Source organism: Paroedura picta, chromosome 7 (genome assembly GCF_049243985.1).
Source record: "Paroedura picta isolate Pp20150507F chromosome 7, Ppicta_v3.0, whole genome shotgun sequence".
In the NCBI taxonomy this organism is placed as follows: domain Eukaryota; kingdom Metazoa; phylum Chordata; class Lepidosauria; order Squamata; family Gekkonidae; genus Paroedura; species Paroedura picta.
The window spans coordinates 110655431-110669198 of record NC_135375.1 but is presented as its reverse complement, the minus strand read 5'-3'; the positions used below and the strand labels follow the sequence as shown (position 1 = coordinate 110669198).

At 48.8% G+C, this 13768-nt stretch overlaps 2 protein-coding genes across 5 annotated transcripts in view; one reads left to right on the top strand and one right to left on the bottom strand.

Annotated features, from left to right (window-relative positions):
- The window catches only part of POLR3A (RNA polymerase III subunit A), a 53981-nt gene extending 50684 nt beyond the window's left edge, over positions 1-3297 (bottom strand). Inside the window, exons 1-3 of one of the 2 annotated variants that reach the window (XM_077345951.1) lie at positions 3128-3297; positions 1576-1711; positions 1197-1334 (exon numbers count right to left, since the gene is read on the bottom strand). In XM_077345951.1, coding sequence (XP_077202066.1) covers positions 1197-1334; positions 1576-1692 — 255 coding nt within the window. In that variant the 5' untranslated portion in view covers positions 1693-1711; positions 3128-3297. Of the gene's footprint in view, positions 1-1196; positions 1335-1575; positions 1712-2338; positions 2513-3127 lie in introns of those variants that run through there. The other variant, XM_077345950.1, reaches the window with a different exon arrangement.
- RPS24 (ribosomal protein S24) overlaps positions 1-12924 on the top strand; it is a 324293-nt gene extending 311369 nt beyond the window's left edge. Inside the window, exons 1-7 of one of the 3 annotated variants that reach the window (XM_077345962.1) lie at positions 3450-3584; positions 3927-3992; positions 5655-5864; positions 7778-7888; positions 8489-8507; positions 11483-11506; positions 12850-12924. In XM_077345962.1, coding sequence (XP_077202077.1) covers positions 3582-3584; positions 3927-3992; positions 5655-5864; positions 7778-7888; positions 8489-8494 — 396 coding nt within the window. In that variant the 5' untranslated portion in view covers positions 3450-3581 and the 3' untranslated portion in view covers positions 8495-8507; positions 11483-11506; positions 12850-12924. Of the gene's footprint in view, positions 1-3449; positions 3585-3925; positions 3993-5654; positions 5865-7777; positions 7889-8488; positions 8508-11482; positions 11507-12849 lie in introns of those variants that run through there. The other 2 variants (XM_077345963.1, XM_077345964.1) reach the window with 2 other exon arrangements.
- Positions 12925-13768: the final 844 nt, after the last annotated feature.

Sequence of the window (13768 nt, the reverse complement as noted above, 5' to 3'; positions counted from 1 at the left end):
CCAGATATCCAGCTGGTAGGGGCTCATGGGAATTGTAGTCCATGGACATCTGGAGGACCACAGGTTGACTACCCCTGTTATAAAGGTAAAGGTAAAGGTATCCCCTGTGCAAGCACCGAGTCATGTCTGACCCTTGGGGTGACGCCCTCCAGCGTTTTCTTGGCAGACTCAATACGGGGTGGTTTGCCAGTGCCTTCCCCAGTCATGACCGTTTACCCCCCAGCAAGCAAGCTGGGTACTCATTTTACCGACCTCGGAAGGATGGAAGGCTGAGTCAACCTTGAGCCGGCTGCTGGGATTGAACTCCCAGCCTCATGAGCAAAGCTTTCAGACGGCTGCCTTACCACTCTGCGCCACAAGAGGCTCTACCCCTGTTATAGGGATTATACTTTGTGATAGTTGTTTATGTATTTTCAAATTTCTATCGCGTTCCCAAGAGCTCAAGGTGGATTACAACACATATATCATAATATATCATAATATATAAATAAATACACACACACACACACACACACACACACACACATATATATATATAATTATATATAATTATATATATTAAAATAATATAAAATATGTAAACATTTTAAAACAGTCAGGTTTACATTTAAAAAGTCAGAGCCTTCCCTCCAACAAGGAGGGAGAGAGTAGCGGGGTACGTGCTGTTAGCTATAGGGTCGGGGTGTAGATGTTATCCTTTATGTTGAGGCATTTCTTTTCTTTTTAAATTCATGTTACAGAGATTTGCCCCATAGTGACCCTTAGTCACTGTTCCAATTTAGAACAAAGTCCGAGTCCACTGGGACTACTGAGATAAAAAGAAAAAATTATATTCTGAGTGCAAGCGGTACGACGGTACGGCCTCGGACAGAAGAAGGTGGGGTTGGAGGGGTTAGAACGCCATTGTTGTTGTTACCGTAAATGGATACAGGAATTGTGGGGCTTTTATTGTGATTTTAATGTTTTACTGTGATCTGCCATGAAACCTTCCAGGGAACGGCGGTATACAAGTCCAAACATTAATAAATAAAAATAAGCGTTACTGTGCATGCACAGAAGGCGACAGAATTTTCTCGCCCCATTCATTGGATAACGATGCTATTTTGTCCCCTGCTGTGGATTCTAATTTGAACGTCCGTGCGAACTAGTGTAAGAAAACTGCATTTGGACCCTGAGATTAAAACACACCGCTTTACCTGTAAAATGCTGATCACAGCTTTGAAGTACCCCACATGGAAACAGGGCAGCTCTAGATCGATGTAGCCATAATGTCCCAAGCACTCGGCCAGATTCTTTCCACAGGTTTCACACGGGCGATCCTTTTCGCTTGTGCCCTGGAGAAAGGAGATGAATGAACAGTGATGGCCACAAGCAGATTCACGGAAGAAAGGTTCCTCACCGGCTACTAGGCGAGGCACCTGGTCAGCTGCTCTGTGAGAAGAGATGCTGCACTAGACAGACCACAAGCCTGATCCAGTAGAGCTCTTCCCATGTCCTTACATGTTTATTTCTTATATATATTGCCTAACTTACAAACCTGTACTAGAATACACACCCTGCAGTGAGCAGTCTTACCATACGATGGTCCAATACACCGTAGAGCAGAGGAGAGTGGTTGTTGTCTTGGCTGTAAAGGTTTTTGCTGACCACCTGGATGTGAGCCTGCTGCCTCATCTCTTCAGCCGATTTCATCCCAAAGCAGATGTGGCTGCTGCAATGGGAAACAATAACACAGAGGATCATCTGAAGGGCACTGATTACCTCGGGACTGTTCCACGATGCCAAGTGCTGAGGACTGGGCTGACCTCTCCTTCCCGCAAACCACACCACAGGCCCTCTCGGCCTAACCCACCTCACGGTAGAAAAGAGCAAGCGTCAAGTTGCACCTTAAAGACTACCCACATTTGGGGCTAGCTTTCACGCATCTCCACTCACTGCTTCTAATGCAGCTAGGAAGTTGCCGGACCTTAAGGTGCCAGAGGGCTCTGGCTGGTTTCTACCGCCCCAGACAGACTGAGATTGCTACCCATCTGGGTCTACCTCACAGGGTTGTTGCAAGGACAAAATGGAGGGAGACGGCATAAGCCGCTTTGCATTCCAACTGGGAGATAAACCAGGATATAAAGAACATAAAGCCGCCATAATAATAATAATAATAAACGATGAATAATGCCCGAAGGGGCATCTGGCTATTCAGAGAGCGTCTTTCTTCCCTCCAGCCCTGCTGTCAACCACGACTAAGCCCCGCCCCACCACCTGCCAAGCCCCGCCCCCTGCTCTCCCGCTCCTGCCAATCAAACAGGAGAGCCGCCCCTTCACAAGGCCCGGCTGCCCTCACATTTTCTTGGCCACGTCCGTCTCGCGGAACTGCTCCTTCACCATGGCGGCGGCGAAGGGGAGGACGAGGCCGGCGGAGTCGGCGTCGTTCCTGCCTGAGAGGCTGCGGAGGCACCGCACGCCTGCTCTACGAGAGCCGGCCCAGGCCACGCCCCCCTGCTCGTGACGTCACGGAGGAGGCCAGCGCGGCCGAGTTCCCGCAGCCTCTCTCGCCGCCGCAGCGCCGCCTGCAGGGCTGGAGGGGAAGCGCAGCCCCTTTCCCTTGAGCGCGCCTTGGCCCGGCAGGCGGGACTGAATCGCATCCTCCCTTGCTGTGGGCTGGGCGCTGCGGCCTCAGTCGGTCGCCGATGCTCGGCCCGTTCAACCCCAGACGCAGGCTTAAGTTGAGGAAAAGCTCTTTATTGAAGGAAGGACGGATATAAGGACACAGTAAATTAGTAGCAAATTAGTAAACAACAGTGTAAGTCCAAATATGCAGCATGAGAATTCTTTGCTAGAAAAGCCAATCAGTTCTTTGGGTTCAATTGTCGTTCACAAAAACATTGGGGCAATAAAAATGTAAAGTTGGTGATTAATGGCAGACACTTTCCCAGCTGTGAAAAGAAGTCATTCAAAGCAACTTCTTGTTTTCCCTATAAATCTCCAGAAAAGTCATGCTGAGTTTGTTATCTTATGATCTCAGTTCTCAGAGGAACTATGCCGGCACATGAAAGCTCACACCTAGAATAAATCTTTCTTGGTCTTAATGGTGTCATTGCACTCAAATTTTGCTGTGCTGCTTCAGACCAACCTGGCTATCCACTAGAATCCAGGGAAACTGATCTGTCTACTCTGGAGATCGGCTGTCATTCCGGGAGATCCCCAGGCCCCACCTGGCGGTTGGCAACGGCATACTACCCTCACTGTGGGCCAGGCAAGAGAGGGAGAGGAGACTGGGACAGCGGGTCCTTCACATTTTTTTTACACCGACGGTGCCCAGACACCTTCGTCTCCGTCCGCTCCTCTGCCCGTCTTTCCATTCCGTCTCTATAGACTTCCCCCGAGGGGCGTCGCATAGAAATAGCGTCTCATCGCCAGGCTTCTCCCGCAGCAGCCTCTCTGACGTCATCACCCGTCCCCTCCCTCCCGCGCTAGTGAGGACCCCGCCCTCCTTCCGCCTGCCACGTGCGAAAGCGGGTATATGATTGGCTGCTGCGCGGCGCTTCCGCCTTTCCCTCCTTCTCTGCCTCTGAGGTGCCGCCAAGATGGTAGGCGGCGGCCGAGGCCTTCTTCTCCATCCAGGCCGGTGCGGCGCCATCCTCGGCCCGGCGCCCGCCGAGTCACCCGGTCCTTTCGGGGCTGGGGCGGCTGCTGCCTCCAGGCCGGTTATTGGCGGGGGCGCCGCCTGGGGGTCGCCCGTCCCGCGCCTCTCTTTCCCGGGCCCGCCTGGAGCGCTGCTGCTGCCCCCTGGCAGGGATTCCCTGGGGAAGAGTTGGCGCGGGGCAGGCGCGCGTCTCCCGGGGAGGTGGGGAGGGTGCGGGGTCGCGGCTACACGTGCGGCCTGGTGGGTGTGGGGCTGACTCTCTCTCTCTCTCTGACGGCTCTTGCAGAACGACACGGTGACCATCCGGACGAGGAAGTTCATGACGAACAGGCTGCTGCAGCGCAAGCAGATGGTGAGTGGAGTCGCCTGGTCCGCCTCTCGCCGGCCGGAGGCTTCCAGGCTGTGAGCGGGGACAACGTCTGGGTCTTGGGACCTGCAGGTTGAAGGAGCAGCAGTTGGGCTCGTAGATCCAGCCCTGAAGCAGCAGAGTTGGAGTCTTGGGACACTTTGCAGACCAACAGTTTTATTCTGGGGGTAAACGTGTGTGCATTTGTGCATCTATATGTATCAAAGGGACTGGAATCACAGGCCGCTCCATAGAGGCAGAGGTTGGAGAGAGTGTTGGGCTGGAAGGTACCGGTGGGTTCAAGCTCTGCTCAGTTAGTAGCCTGGTGCTGCCTGGTTTATGCTGAGAACTTTTGCAGGGTTAGCTGGTAGAATGGATGCTGACAGTGTATTGGAGAAGAATTTGATTGAAAATATGTAGTTGAACCTTTTCCCAAAGCTAACTTAATGGCTGTGGAATAATTAGAAGAATAATCTATGCAGGGGTGAACTTTTTGAAGCTTTCTGTGCAGTGAAACTAATGAAGTGTTGTCTCTCGACTTGCCTACTTGTTCTGTTCAGAGGGGTTTGCTAGAGGTTGCCTGTATTTTGGAGGTCCTTTCTGTGTTTCTGAAAGGATTAGATTTCTCTGCAGTTTGTTGCACTTATCAGAATATGAAGAGCTTCATAAAGGTGCTGAGGATTAGTGCTGAAAGATGGTGGGCTGCTGTTTGAATTTGATGGCGATAGTTGTTTTGAATGTTAAACTAGAATATCTGGCTTGTTGGTGAGTTTTGAGCTGAGCTTTATTGGTGTGGTTGTTCAATAGTGTTTCTCTTTGCCCCTGAATGGGACTGGTAGCTGTTACAGATGTCGAGAGAAACAGACTGTAAAAATTCAAATGGATTCGTGTCTAGCGTTATATTTATGGAGTGTAAACGGCGACATAAAGCATTTGTATGGATGGTCATTGTTATAGTTATTGCTGAAGTTCAGATTTGATGTTGCCCTGAAGCCCTAAGAGAGAATAGGGTACAGGCAGAATACAGTAACTCCAGCAAAGTCTGCAACTAATGCTTCTCTGGTCTTGTTATCACGCCTCCGTCTTTCCATCTTTGTCATGCAAGTCCTTCATCTTCCACTGTTCAGATTGTGTGTTGCTTCATTATATCTCCAGGGCTGTCAAACTGTAGTCCATGGACAGCTGCAGGTGAGCCACCCTGGTCTAGACTTTCTTACTCTCAGATCCAGTCCACAGTTTCTTGCTTTCACCCTGGTTGACATCATTTCATGGGTGCTTTCTCAGGATCTTCGCTTCTACACCATCCTCTATTCAGAGCCCTCCACCTCTCCCAAAGGCCCTTCCTTGCCCTTCTACCTGGAATTCCTTTCCTGAACACCTGCCTGATGGCTGGCGCTTCGCAAAGCTTGCCTTTCTGTGACACCGGCGGAGGCCAAGCAAGCTGGCAGTCACCTGTGTTTCCCTACTGTTTTTCCTTCACCTTTTGCCCCGTGTTGCTTTATTGTGTCCTAATATTACATGTTAGTTTGCAAGTATCTCTGGAGCACTGCTCAGTTTAAGTACACGCCATGCATATTGATGGTGCTGTATATCTTTCTGAGTCTGTGCCTTCATGTAGCTACAGTCCTTTTAAAAATGTGACTTACTCATGCTGTGATCTGTCTACAGGTGATTGACGTCCTTCATCCTGGAAAAGCCACAGTCCCCAAAACGGAGATCCGTGAGAAACTGGCCAAAATGTACAAGACGACCCCGGATGTAATTTTTGTCTTCGGCTTCCGGACTCATTTTGGTGGCGGGAAGACGACCGGTTTCGGCATGATCTACGATTCCCTGGACTACGCCAAGAAAAATGAGCCCAAGCACAGACTGGCTCGGGTAGGCACTCTGATTGGTATATCTGGCACAGAGAGGCTGGTTGGTTGCACTAAAAGAGCTGTAACTCTTGCTTGCAGAAGCTCAGTTTTGTTCACCAAGGTTTGGAAATCTTTGTCAGAGGTGCACTGCAGAGATCTTTTATTTAAAATATATATATTTCTTTTTGCATGTTCTTTTTTAAAGTTGATTGGGCTTATAAAAGTTCGTTAATAGTTTTGAAAGCCAAGAGGGGTCTTAACCCCAGAGAGTTGTTGGGGAGGGGCTGTGGCTCATGACAGAGCATCTGCTTGGCATGCAGATGGTCCCAGTGGTCCTTGGCATCTTCACTGTTAAAAGGCTCAGGTAGGAGGCAATGTGAAAGACCTCTGCCTGAGGCCCTGGGGAGCCACAGCCCGTCTGAGGAGATCATACTGACCTTGATGGACCATGCACCCTGTTCTGTACAAGGCACTTTTATTTCTGCTTCAAATGGTGTATAGGAGTTTCAGCTGTCGGTCAGGGAAAGGCCAGTCTCTGGAGCACCCCTACCTTTTTTTTGTTAAACGTGAGAGGATGAAGAACCTTTGAAGAGGATCTTGGCCAGAGGGTGGCCTAGTCATGTCCTAGTCCTGTGCAGTGTGTGGCTTTTAAACTGAAAATAAATCAGCACTTTGAGCTGGGAAGCCAGAGGAGATTTTTTGGAAACTGGTGAGATGCAGTCCTTGTAACTAAATCCCCAAAGCTATCTTGGCACTCTTGTTTTGAAATGTATGGTGGTTTGAGGCAGTTTTCAATAGTGTGGTAGCATGCAGAAAAGATAGCTGTGTATTCTGATATGGATTGAAACCGTTACGTATGACTGGTCTGGTGGTCATGCTGCTAAGCGGAAGTAAAGATAGCAAGGTAGAAATTGAAGATGGTTCTTATATGCTGCTTTTCTCTACCTAAAAGCGTCTCAAAACGGCTTCCGATTGCCTTTCCCCACAATAGACACCTGCTCTCTCAGAACAGTTGGTTCACATATGCCGCTTTTCTCTCCTTGTAGGAGTGTCAAAGCGGCTTACATTTGCCTTCCCTTTCCTCTCCCCACAACAGACACCCTGTGAGGCGGGTGAGGCTGAGAGCCCTGATATTACAGAACAGAGCAGCTTTTTATCAGTACTGTGACTAGCCCAAGGTCACCCAGTTGGTTGCATGTGGGGGAGTGTGGAGTCCACGCTCCTAACCACTACACCAGCGGCAGTCAAACTGCGGCCCTCCTGATGTCCATGGACTACAATTCTCATTAGCCCCTGCCAGCGAATGCTGGCTGGGGCTCATGGGAATTGTAGTCCATGGACATCTGGAGGGCCGCAGTTTGACTGCCCATGCACTAAACCAACCAAATACACATAGGAGGATCTGCACAGACAAGGGGGAGAAATGTGTGGCCTTACTAAATCCTGTAAGTTTCTGAATAAATCTTATATTTCAACTGCAGTAATATTGTTGAAATATAACTATATTTCAACGAGTGGTTAACATTAAGCCAAGCAGGATGAAAAGTGTCCTCAGAATCTGTAGCCATCAATTACAACCAGACTACCATCCTAGATATTAATTAGTTTAGTTGGACTTCCTCAGTTGTGTGCTAATTGCCCACGACCAAAATAAATCCAGGCAGAGCTCAGTCCGTTGAATGACAAAGAAGAAGTAATTGGCAAGTCACAAGGCAACAAGAAATTTATACCGCCAGGCCTCTTTTCTGCCACTTTCCAGCTCTGTCTCCTGGCTGCTAGTTCCGTGCACTCAGCCCCTACCCTCCATGTCCAAAAACAACGCAGAGAATCCTGCTGCAGTTATCCAGGCTTAAGAAGCAAATAGGGTCAGCATTTAGAAGCATCTCCAAGCAGAGCTATTAAGCGTGCTTGTTGTCTGCCGCCTCTTTTCCCCAGCACGGCCTGTACGAAAAGAAGAAAACTTCTAGGAAGCAGCGCAAAGAGCGTAAGAACAGGATGAAGAAAGTCCGGGGCACGGCTAAAGCAAACGTTGGAGCTGGCAAGAAGGTGAGTTCACCTGCCGGGATCTCCGAACACGTTCTATAAACTGCATTGAGACTGTTTCACCAGCAGAATGTTTCTTTTTTTCTTTCATTCCCCCCCCCCCCCCCACTTCTGGATTGCAGAAGGTAACTCTGAGACGCTACATAGTTCTTAGCTCCTTTCTTTGTACACCTCCTTAGTTCATAGCTGATCAAGTTGGCTTGGGCCCTTAGAACCTTCCCCTTGAGATGGAATGTCTGGATCTTCTTTGGTTTGCAGAAGTAGTGCTTCCCACCCACCCCACCCCCTGGTTTGCCTCCCAGTTTGGGAGTGAGCCTTTGGCAGTTAAGATGAGTGGTACATATTCCCATGAGCTTGGATAGCAGTCAGAAAAAAAGGCCAGACGTTTGTGCACAGGGATTTAATAGTATTGGAAGTAAGAACGTTCAAGTAGCTTAGAAAAGTACTTCAGAGTACTCTTTTAACCCTAGCATCCTTTGGATTAGCTTGTAGTCCGGTTCCTTTAGAAGGGTGGTTAAAAAGAAGTGTGTTTTTACATCCGTTCTCGGTTAGCTAGTAACCCTTCTTTTCTCTCCTACTTCCTTGGGCTTCTTTGTGGTTCAGAAATGAAGTGTTCTGGCAGGTACAGAGAATAAGCATGGATGTGATTGCATGAACAATGCAACACTTGTTTGACTTTTTCCAATGCTCTCTTGCTTTCTGTATGTGCTGTGGCTTTCCTGGCCCTTCTGTCCCTTGTTTACTTTGAGAGAGAACCTTAGCGTGGTGGCGGGGATCTTGATCACTGAGGCAAGAAAGCCGGGCCTGCATCGCCAAAGCGTTTATGGCATATTTCTGGAGCGTGTGCAGCCTTAAGACTGGCCTGAGTGCATATTCTGCATATTAAATGCTGCGAGGAAATATATCCATGTTCATAGCTGTGCGTGCTGGCTGCTCAGTCTCAAGATCTGTTTCTGGGTATAGTGTTTTCTTTAGCGTTGCTTGCAGGTGACACAAAACACAAATTCACGTTTGTTGCATTGATGCCTATCCGACAAGCACACCCAGTCACTTTGGTAATATGTGGTTGTGCTTCCTTGCTTGAGCTTGCAGTTTGCCTGTTCCTCTCTCCTGCACCCATCACCCCTGCGACCCTGGATAAAAAAAACACTTTATCCAAGTAATTCCCCCATGGGAGAGTCTGCTGGTGCATTTGGAGCAGTTTATGCTCATTCTAAACAATAATATTCAATGTATAGGTGGAGTATTAACATGATTTTCTTATTAATGCTTTGAAATGTACTGTTAGAAACAAAAACAAGCTGGGATCATATAATAATAGGTAGAGTTTTCTGAGTATCTCCAGTTTCTTAGCATGGCCCTTGAGTTTTCTCTGGCTTTGACAACGTTGAGGAGCCAGACGCGTTTGTCAGCCGTCATTTTTTATTTTGATGAAAGTTTTCTGATTATGGCTGCCAGTTTTCTAATTATGGCTCTTTGTACTTTGATGAGGAAGAGATGGTTCTTATATGCCGCTTTTCTCTACCTGAAGGAGTCTCAAAGTGGCTTCCGATTGCCTTCCCTTTCCTCTCCCTACAACAGATACTCTGGGGTGGGTGAGGCTGACAGAGCCTTGATATTACTGCTCGGTCAGAACAGCTTTATCAGTGCTGTGGTTAGCCCAAGGTCACCCAGCTAATTGCATGTCGGAGAGCAGGGAATCAAACCCGGCTTGCCAGATTAGAAGTCTAACTCCCTAACCACTGCACCAAGCTGGCTCTCAAACAATTCCGCTACTTGGCACAACCACCCGTTCAATTTGACTTTTGTCCACGTTGGTCCCATGATCCAAAACGGTCTTTTTGATGGCAAAAAGGTGGAAACTCTTCTCTTTTTTTCACCGGCAGAAAAACTGGTTGCCCCTCCCCCTGCCAATAGCTGGGGGATACAACAGTGAAATTACTGAAAATGGGGTCTGCAGTGAAACTTCGAGGAACCGTGGCAGCTCAGCGCATGGCATTTCTCGAGCTCTGCTTTAGAGGGTCGTCAAGTGGTTAGCATTGGTCCCCACCCTCTCCTCAATAAACCCTTCAGAGGAATATTTTTTTCATGTGTGGTAAATGGGGAAAGTGGAACCAACCCTTGGTGGGCCTGTGGACATACCTGTTAAAAGCTGTATGCTTCCACGCATAGTGTCCGGAACTCATCACATTTTGCCCCAAAGATTATGTGTATGGACGAGGTCCATGCACATAAGCGAAGATGGATAGAGTGTCGGCTCACAGTGGATTCAGGATTCACTGCTGTCCCGAGGACACAGGCTTTGGCCATGCCTTTGGCCCAAGGGTCCCCAACTTTCTGGGACCCACAAGCGCAGTTATAATTCTGGCATGGAGTCCTGGGCCACAGACACAGAATGGCTGCCATCGCTTACCTTCACTCACCCAGTGACTGCCAAAGCAAACAGTCAAAAGCACTGCTGGCAAAAGTCGCACATGGCTCTGGACAGATTCGGGAAGCATTTGGTGGTTACCAGCAAAGCTATATGCAGGAGCCGTGGGGCCCACAGTTGTTACATTGGGGACCCCTGTTCTAGCAAGCCTTAACGTCACACCTAGAATCATAGAGTTGGAAGAGAACTCCCGGGCCATTTAGTCCAGCCTCCTACACAGTGCAGGAACTCACAACTACCTGCCCACCCACAGTGACCCCAGGTTCATGCCCGAGTAATCCCCCCCCCCCAAAAAAAAACTCCAGAATCTTGTCTGGCCTGGAGGAAATTCACCTACCATCCCACAGTGGCAATCAGCAATTCCCTGGAGGCTGGTGCAGTGCTTACTGGGCGAGAGTCTATGTTTTTGAGTATCTGTACTAAGAGAACGATCCATTCTGATGTAATTCAGGTACATAACTATGTTAGTTTGTAGTGGCCAGTAGGATGGGTGGTCTAGGGGCACCTTGAAAGGTAAGTACAGTTTATTCCAGCATAAGCTCCTGTGGCTTATTTTGTTTTATTATTGGGATGGAGGCAGCTTTGACTTGCAGACCAGCCCTGGCTGAAGCCTGAAGGCTTGCTAGCTTGCCCAGTTCACCACACAAGCTGTTTTCCCTGTCTCCTAAACCAGCTGCAGATGGCTGTGTCTGAGTCTCTGGAAGGCAAAGTCTTCCATACCTAACTTTGGTCACCAGCATGCTTGTAAAGAGCCAGACGTGAGATTTGGTCCTCAAGACATCTGGCCAGAGAGGACTTGGGGGGTGGGGGCTGTGGCCCAGTGGAAGGGCAGAGAGATTGGCTCAGGACCGATCCTGGGCTGCATTCCCAGTTAGAAAAGACCAGCCGGGAGGGGATACGAAAGAGTGCAAACTCCAGGGAGATAGCTGCTGCCACTTCTCAGGTGACAAGGCTGATGTTGGTGTCCCAGCGGTCCGCTTGGGTCTGAGGTGGCTCCATGCACCCACCTCTAGGGCAGCTGGCACACCTCAGCCCTTTGGAGCTGGGCCTTTTGCAACCGGTGAAAATCGAGTGGAATAAGACGCATGGGGCAGGATTTGTATGAGGTGTAAGGCAACATGTGCAGCATAAGTTGTGACGCTCTTCTTTTCTTTCTTTCCATTCAGTGAGCCACCCGGCAGAATTCACAGGTATGACTGTTTTTGTTGCTTTTCGGTCTGCTCTTGCAATCCCCCCGGTCTCTTGGCTGCTTAGAAGGAAAGGTCGGTCTGCAGCGATATGGGCTTTCTGAATAATGTTAGCAGAAGGCAGAATCCATCATGTACAAGCACTGGAGCTTGTCCTTGCTTCATCCGCTGCATTTAGCCACTCTGCCATGATTCATTTGGCGCATAACAGCCGAGAGAGCTGTACAGGAAGAGGTTTGTTGACGTGTTCTGGAGACATTTTCCCCCCTAGAAAATACTCTTTCTGATCTGAAATTTTTTCATGAGCCACATCATCATAATATTTATTTTTATGTCCCACCACCCTTCCTTGTAGCTCAGGGTGAGTAGCGACATAACATAAGCCTTTTTGACTGTTGGACATGAATATTCCCAGTTTTGTCTCCAGGGAATTTCTCCTTGCTTGGGGTTACTGAGAAACCACTCTTGCAGTTCCATGAGCTCCAGGTTTTGGCCAGGCTAGGATTTCCATCCTTTCTGCCAATAAACCTTGAATTCAGTGACCTGGGACTCAAATGCATTTGTTGGAGGGTGGCAATTTGACCTTCTGGCCTCTGCCACAATCCCCCGGCTCCATCCACCAAAGAGGGTAGAACAGTATTACACATTCTGTCACTTCCTGTGAGCCACCTTTGCAGTGAACCATCCATGAAAAGAGCCATGTTGACTTCCACCTGTGGCATTCAGCTGGTGGGAACAAACTGCCATCCGTGAGCCCTACAGTGGTGGTCCCCAATCACTGGACCGTGGCACCCTCTCCCCGCCCTGCCCCCCCCCCAGTAAGAAACCTCCCAGGCCGCAAGCTTCTTTTTGTAGGGGGGGAGCAGGGCTGTGCATGCGTGGCACTCCTGCGCCTGCGTGGGAGTACCGCACATGTGCGTTTGCGGCCGCATGTGCACAGCTGGGTGGTCACCCTCCCCGCCGCCGCCAGTCCGCAGCCTCAAGAAGATTGCGGACCACTGCCCTACAGGACAAAGACCTTGTCTGCTTTCAGGGAACATGGGATATGTACTAGTGGTCCCTGGCCCTAGAGAAATTTGGCTTGCCTCGTTATTTCCATTAATAGGTTTGTTAGAAATGCGCTACATCAAGGTTGCTACTTTTTGGCATTACTGATGTACTCAGATGTTTTATGTGTGCCAAATAGATATTTTATGGCTTTTTAAACATTTGAACTCTTATCATAAGTGGTTTCTATTTTTTCTAAAATTGTGCCCCTAACCTTTTTGTTTATAGTTTCTAAACTTGGTTCAGCAAAGTTCATTGCATGCCCATCGGACAGATGCTCTCTTGTCTTTCTCTTACAGATCAGCTGAATTATCTTGGTGGAAAATACATGCTGTGTTAGCAGCAGGTTTTCAAATAAACTTTATAAAAACTGAGATTATGTGTGGTTTGATTGCGTATTTATTTCTTCGGGTTCCCTGGACAACGAAAGACAGAAACATGGAAACACTCATCGCATAAAGTCTGAGATCTCATGGGTGGGCAAAATGGCGAAACTCCGGGTCACTTACTTTGGCCATATCGTGCAATCCAACTTGATGGAGAGAGCAGTGATGCCTGGATTGGTGAGTGGTAAAAGGAAACGAGGCAGGCAAGGGGTGCGGTGATTAGACATGCTCAAAATGGACACTGGCCAGAACACTGCACAGCGGAGGGAGGCAGTGCAGGATCAGGGATCGTGGTACCAGCTGTGCTGTGGGATCACCAAACATTGGGCACGGCTGAAGGCCTGACAACAAATACATTTTACAGTCCATGCCTCTGCCAATTAATATAATTGTCATGGAGGCTTTCTTTCTTGGGGTGGGCGGATCAGTTCTATCTGATGTTATGGGTGCTCTATTCCTGCCTTCAGCCTTTGCTCCATTCTACAGGCCTCTTTTGAGGAAGATACCAAGTGGAAATTGTGCGAAATTTCCCACTGCAAAGTTGGATGAGATGGGTTTGGGACAAGATCCAATGGCAGCTGTAAGATCAACAAAACTTAAATCTGGGTTGAAGCTCTGATGTGCATGCCTGCAGAGGGAAGCCTGCAGTCCAGCCACGCAAAGGGAATTGCAGGCTTGTGTCTTCCCTGAATCCTTTCTCCACCAGCATGGTGTCCTTTTCTTGGGCTCCTGTTCTCATGACCCTGCTGGGCTTTTAGAACACTCAGAAGCTTCAGTTTCTGAACACCATCTGCGATGTCAAGAGCTTCATCAAATTCCGGCTTATTCCATC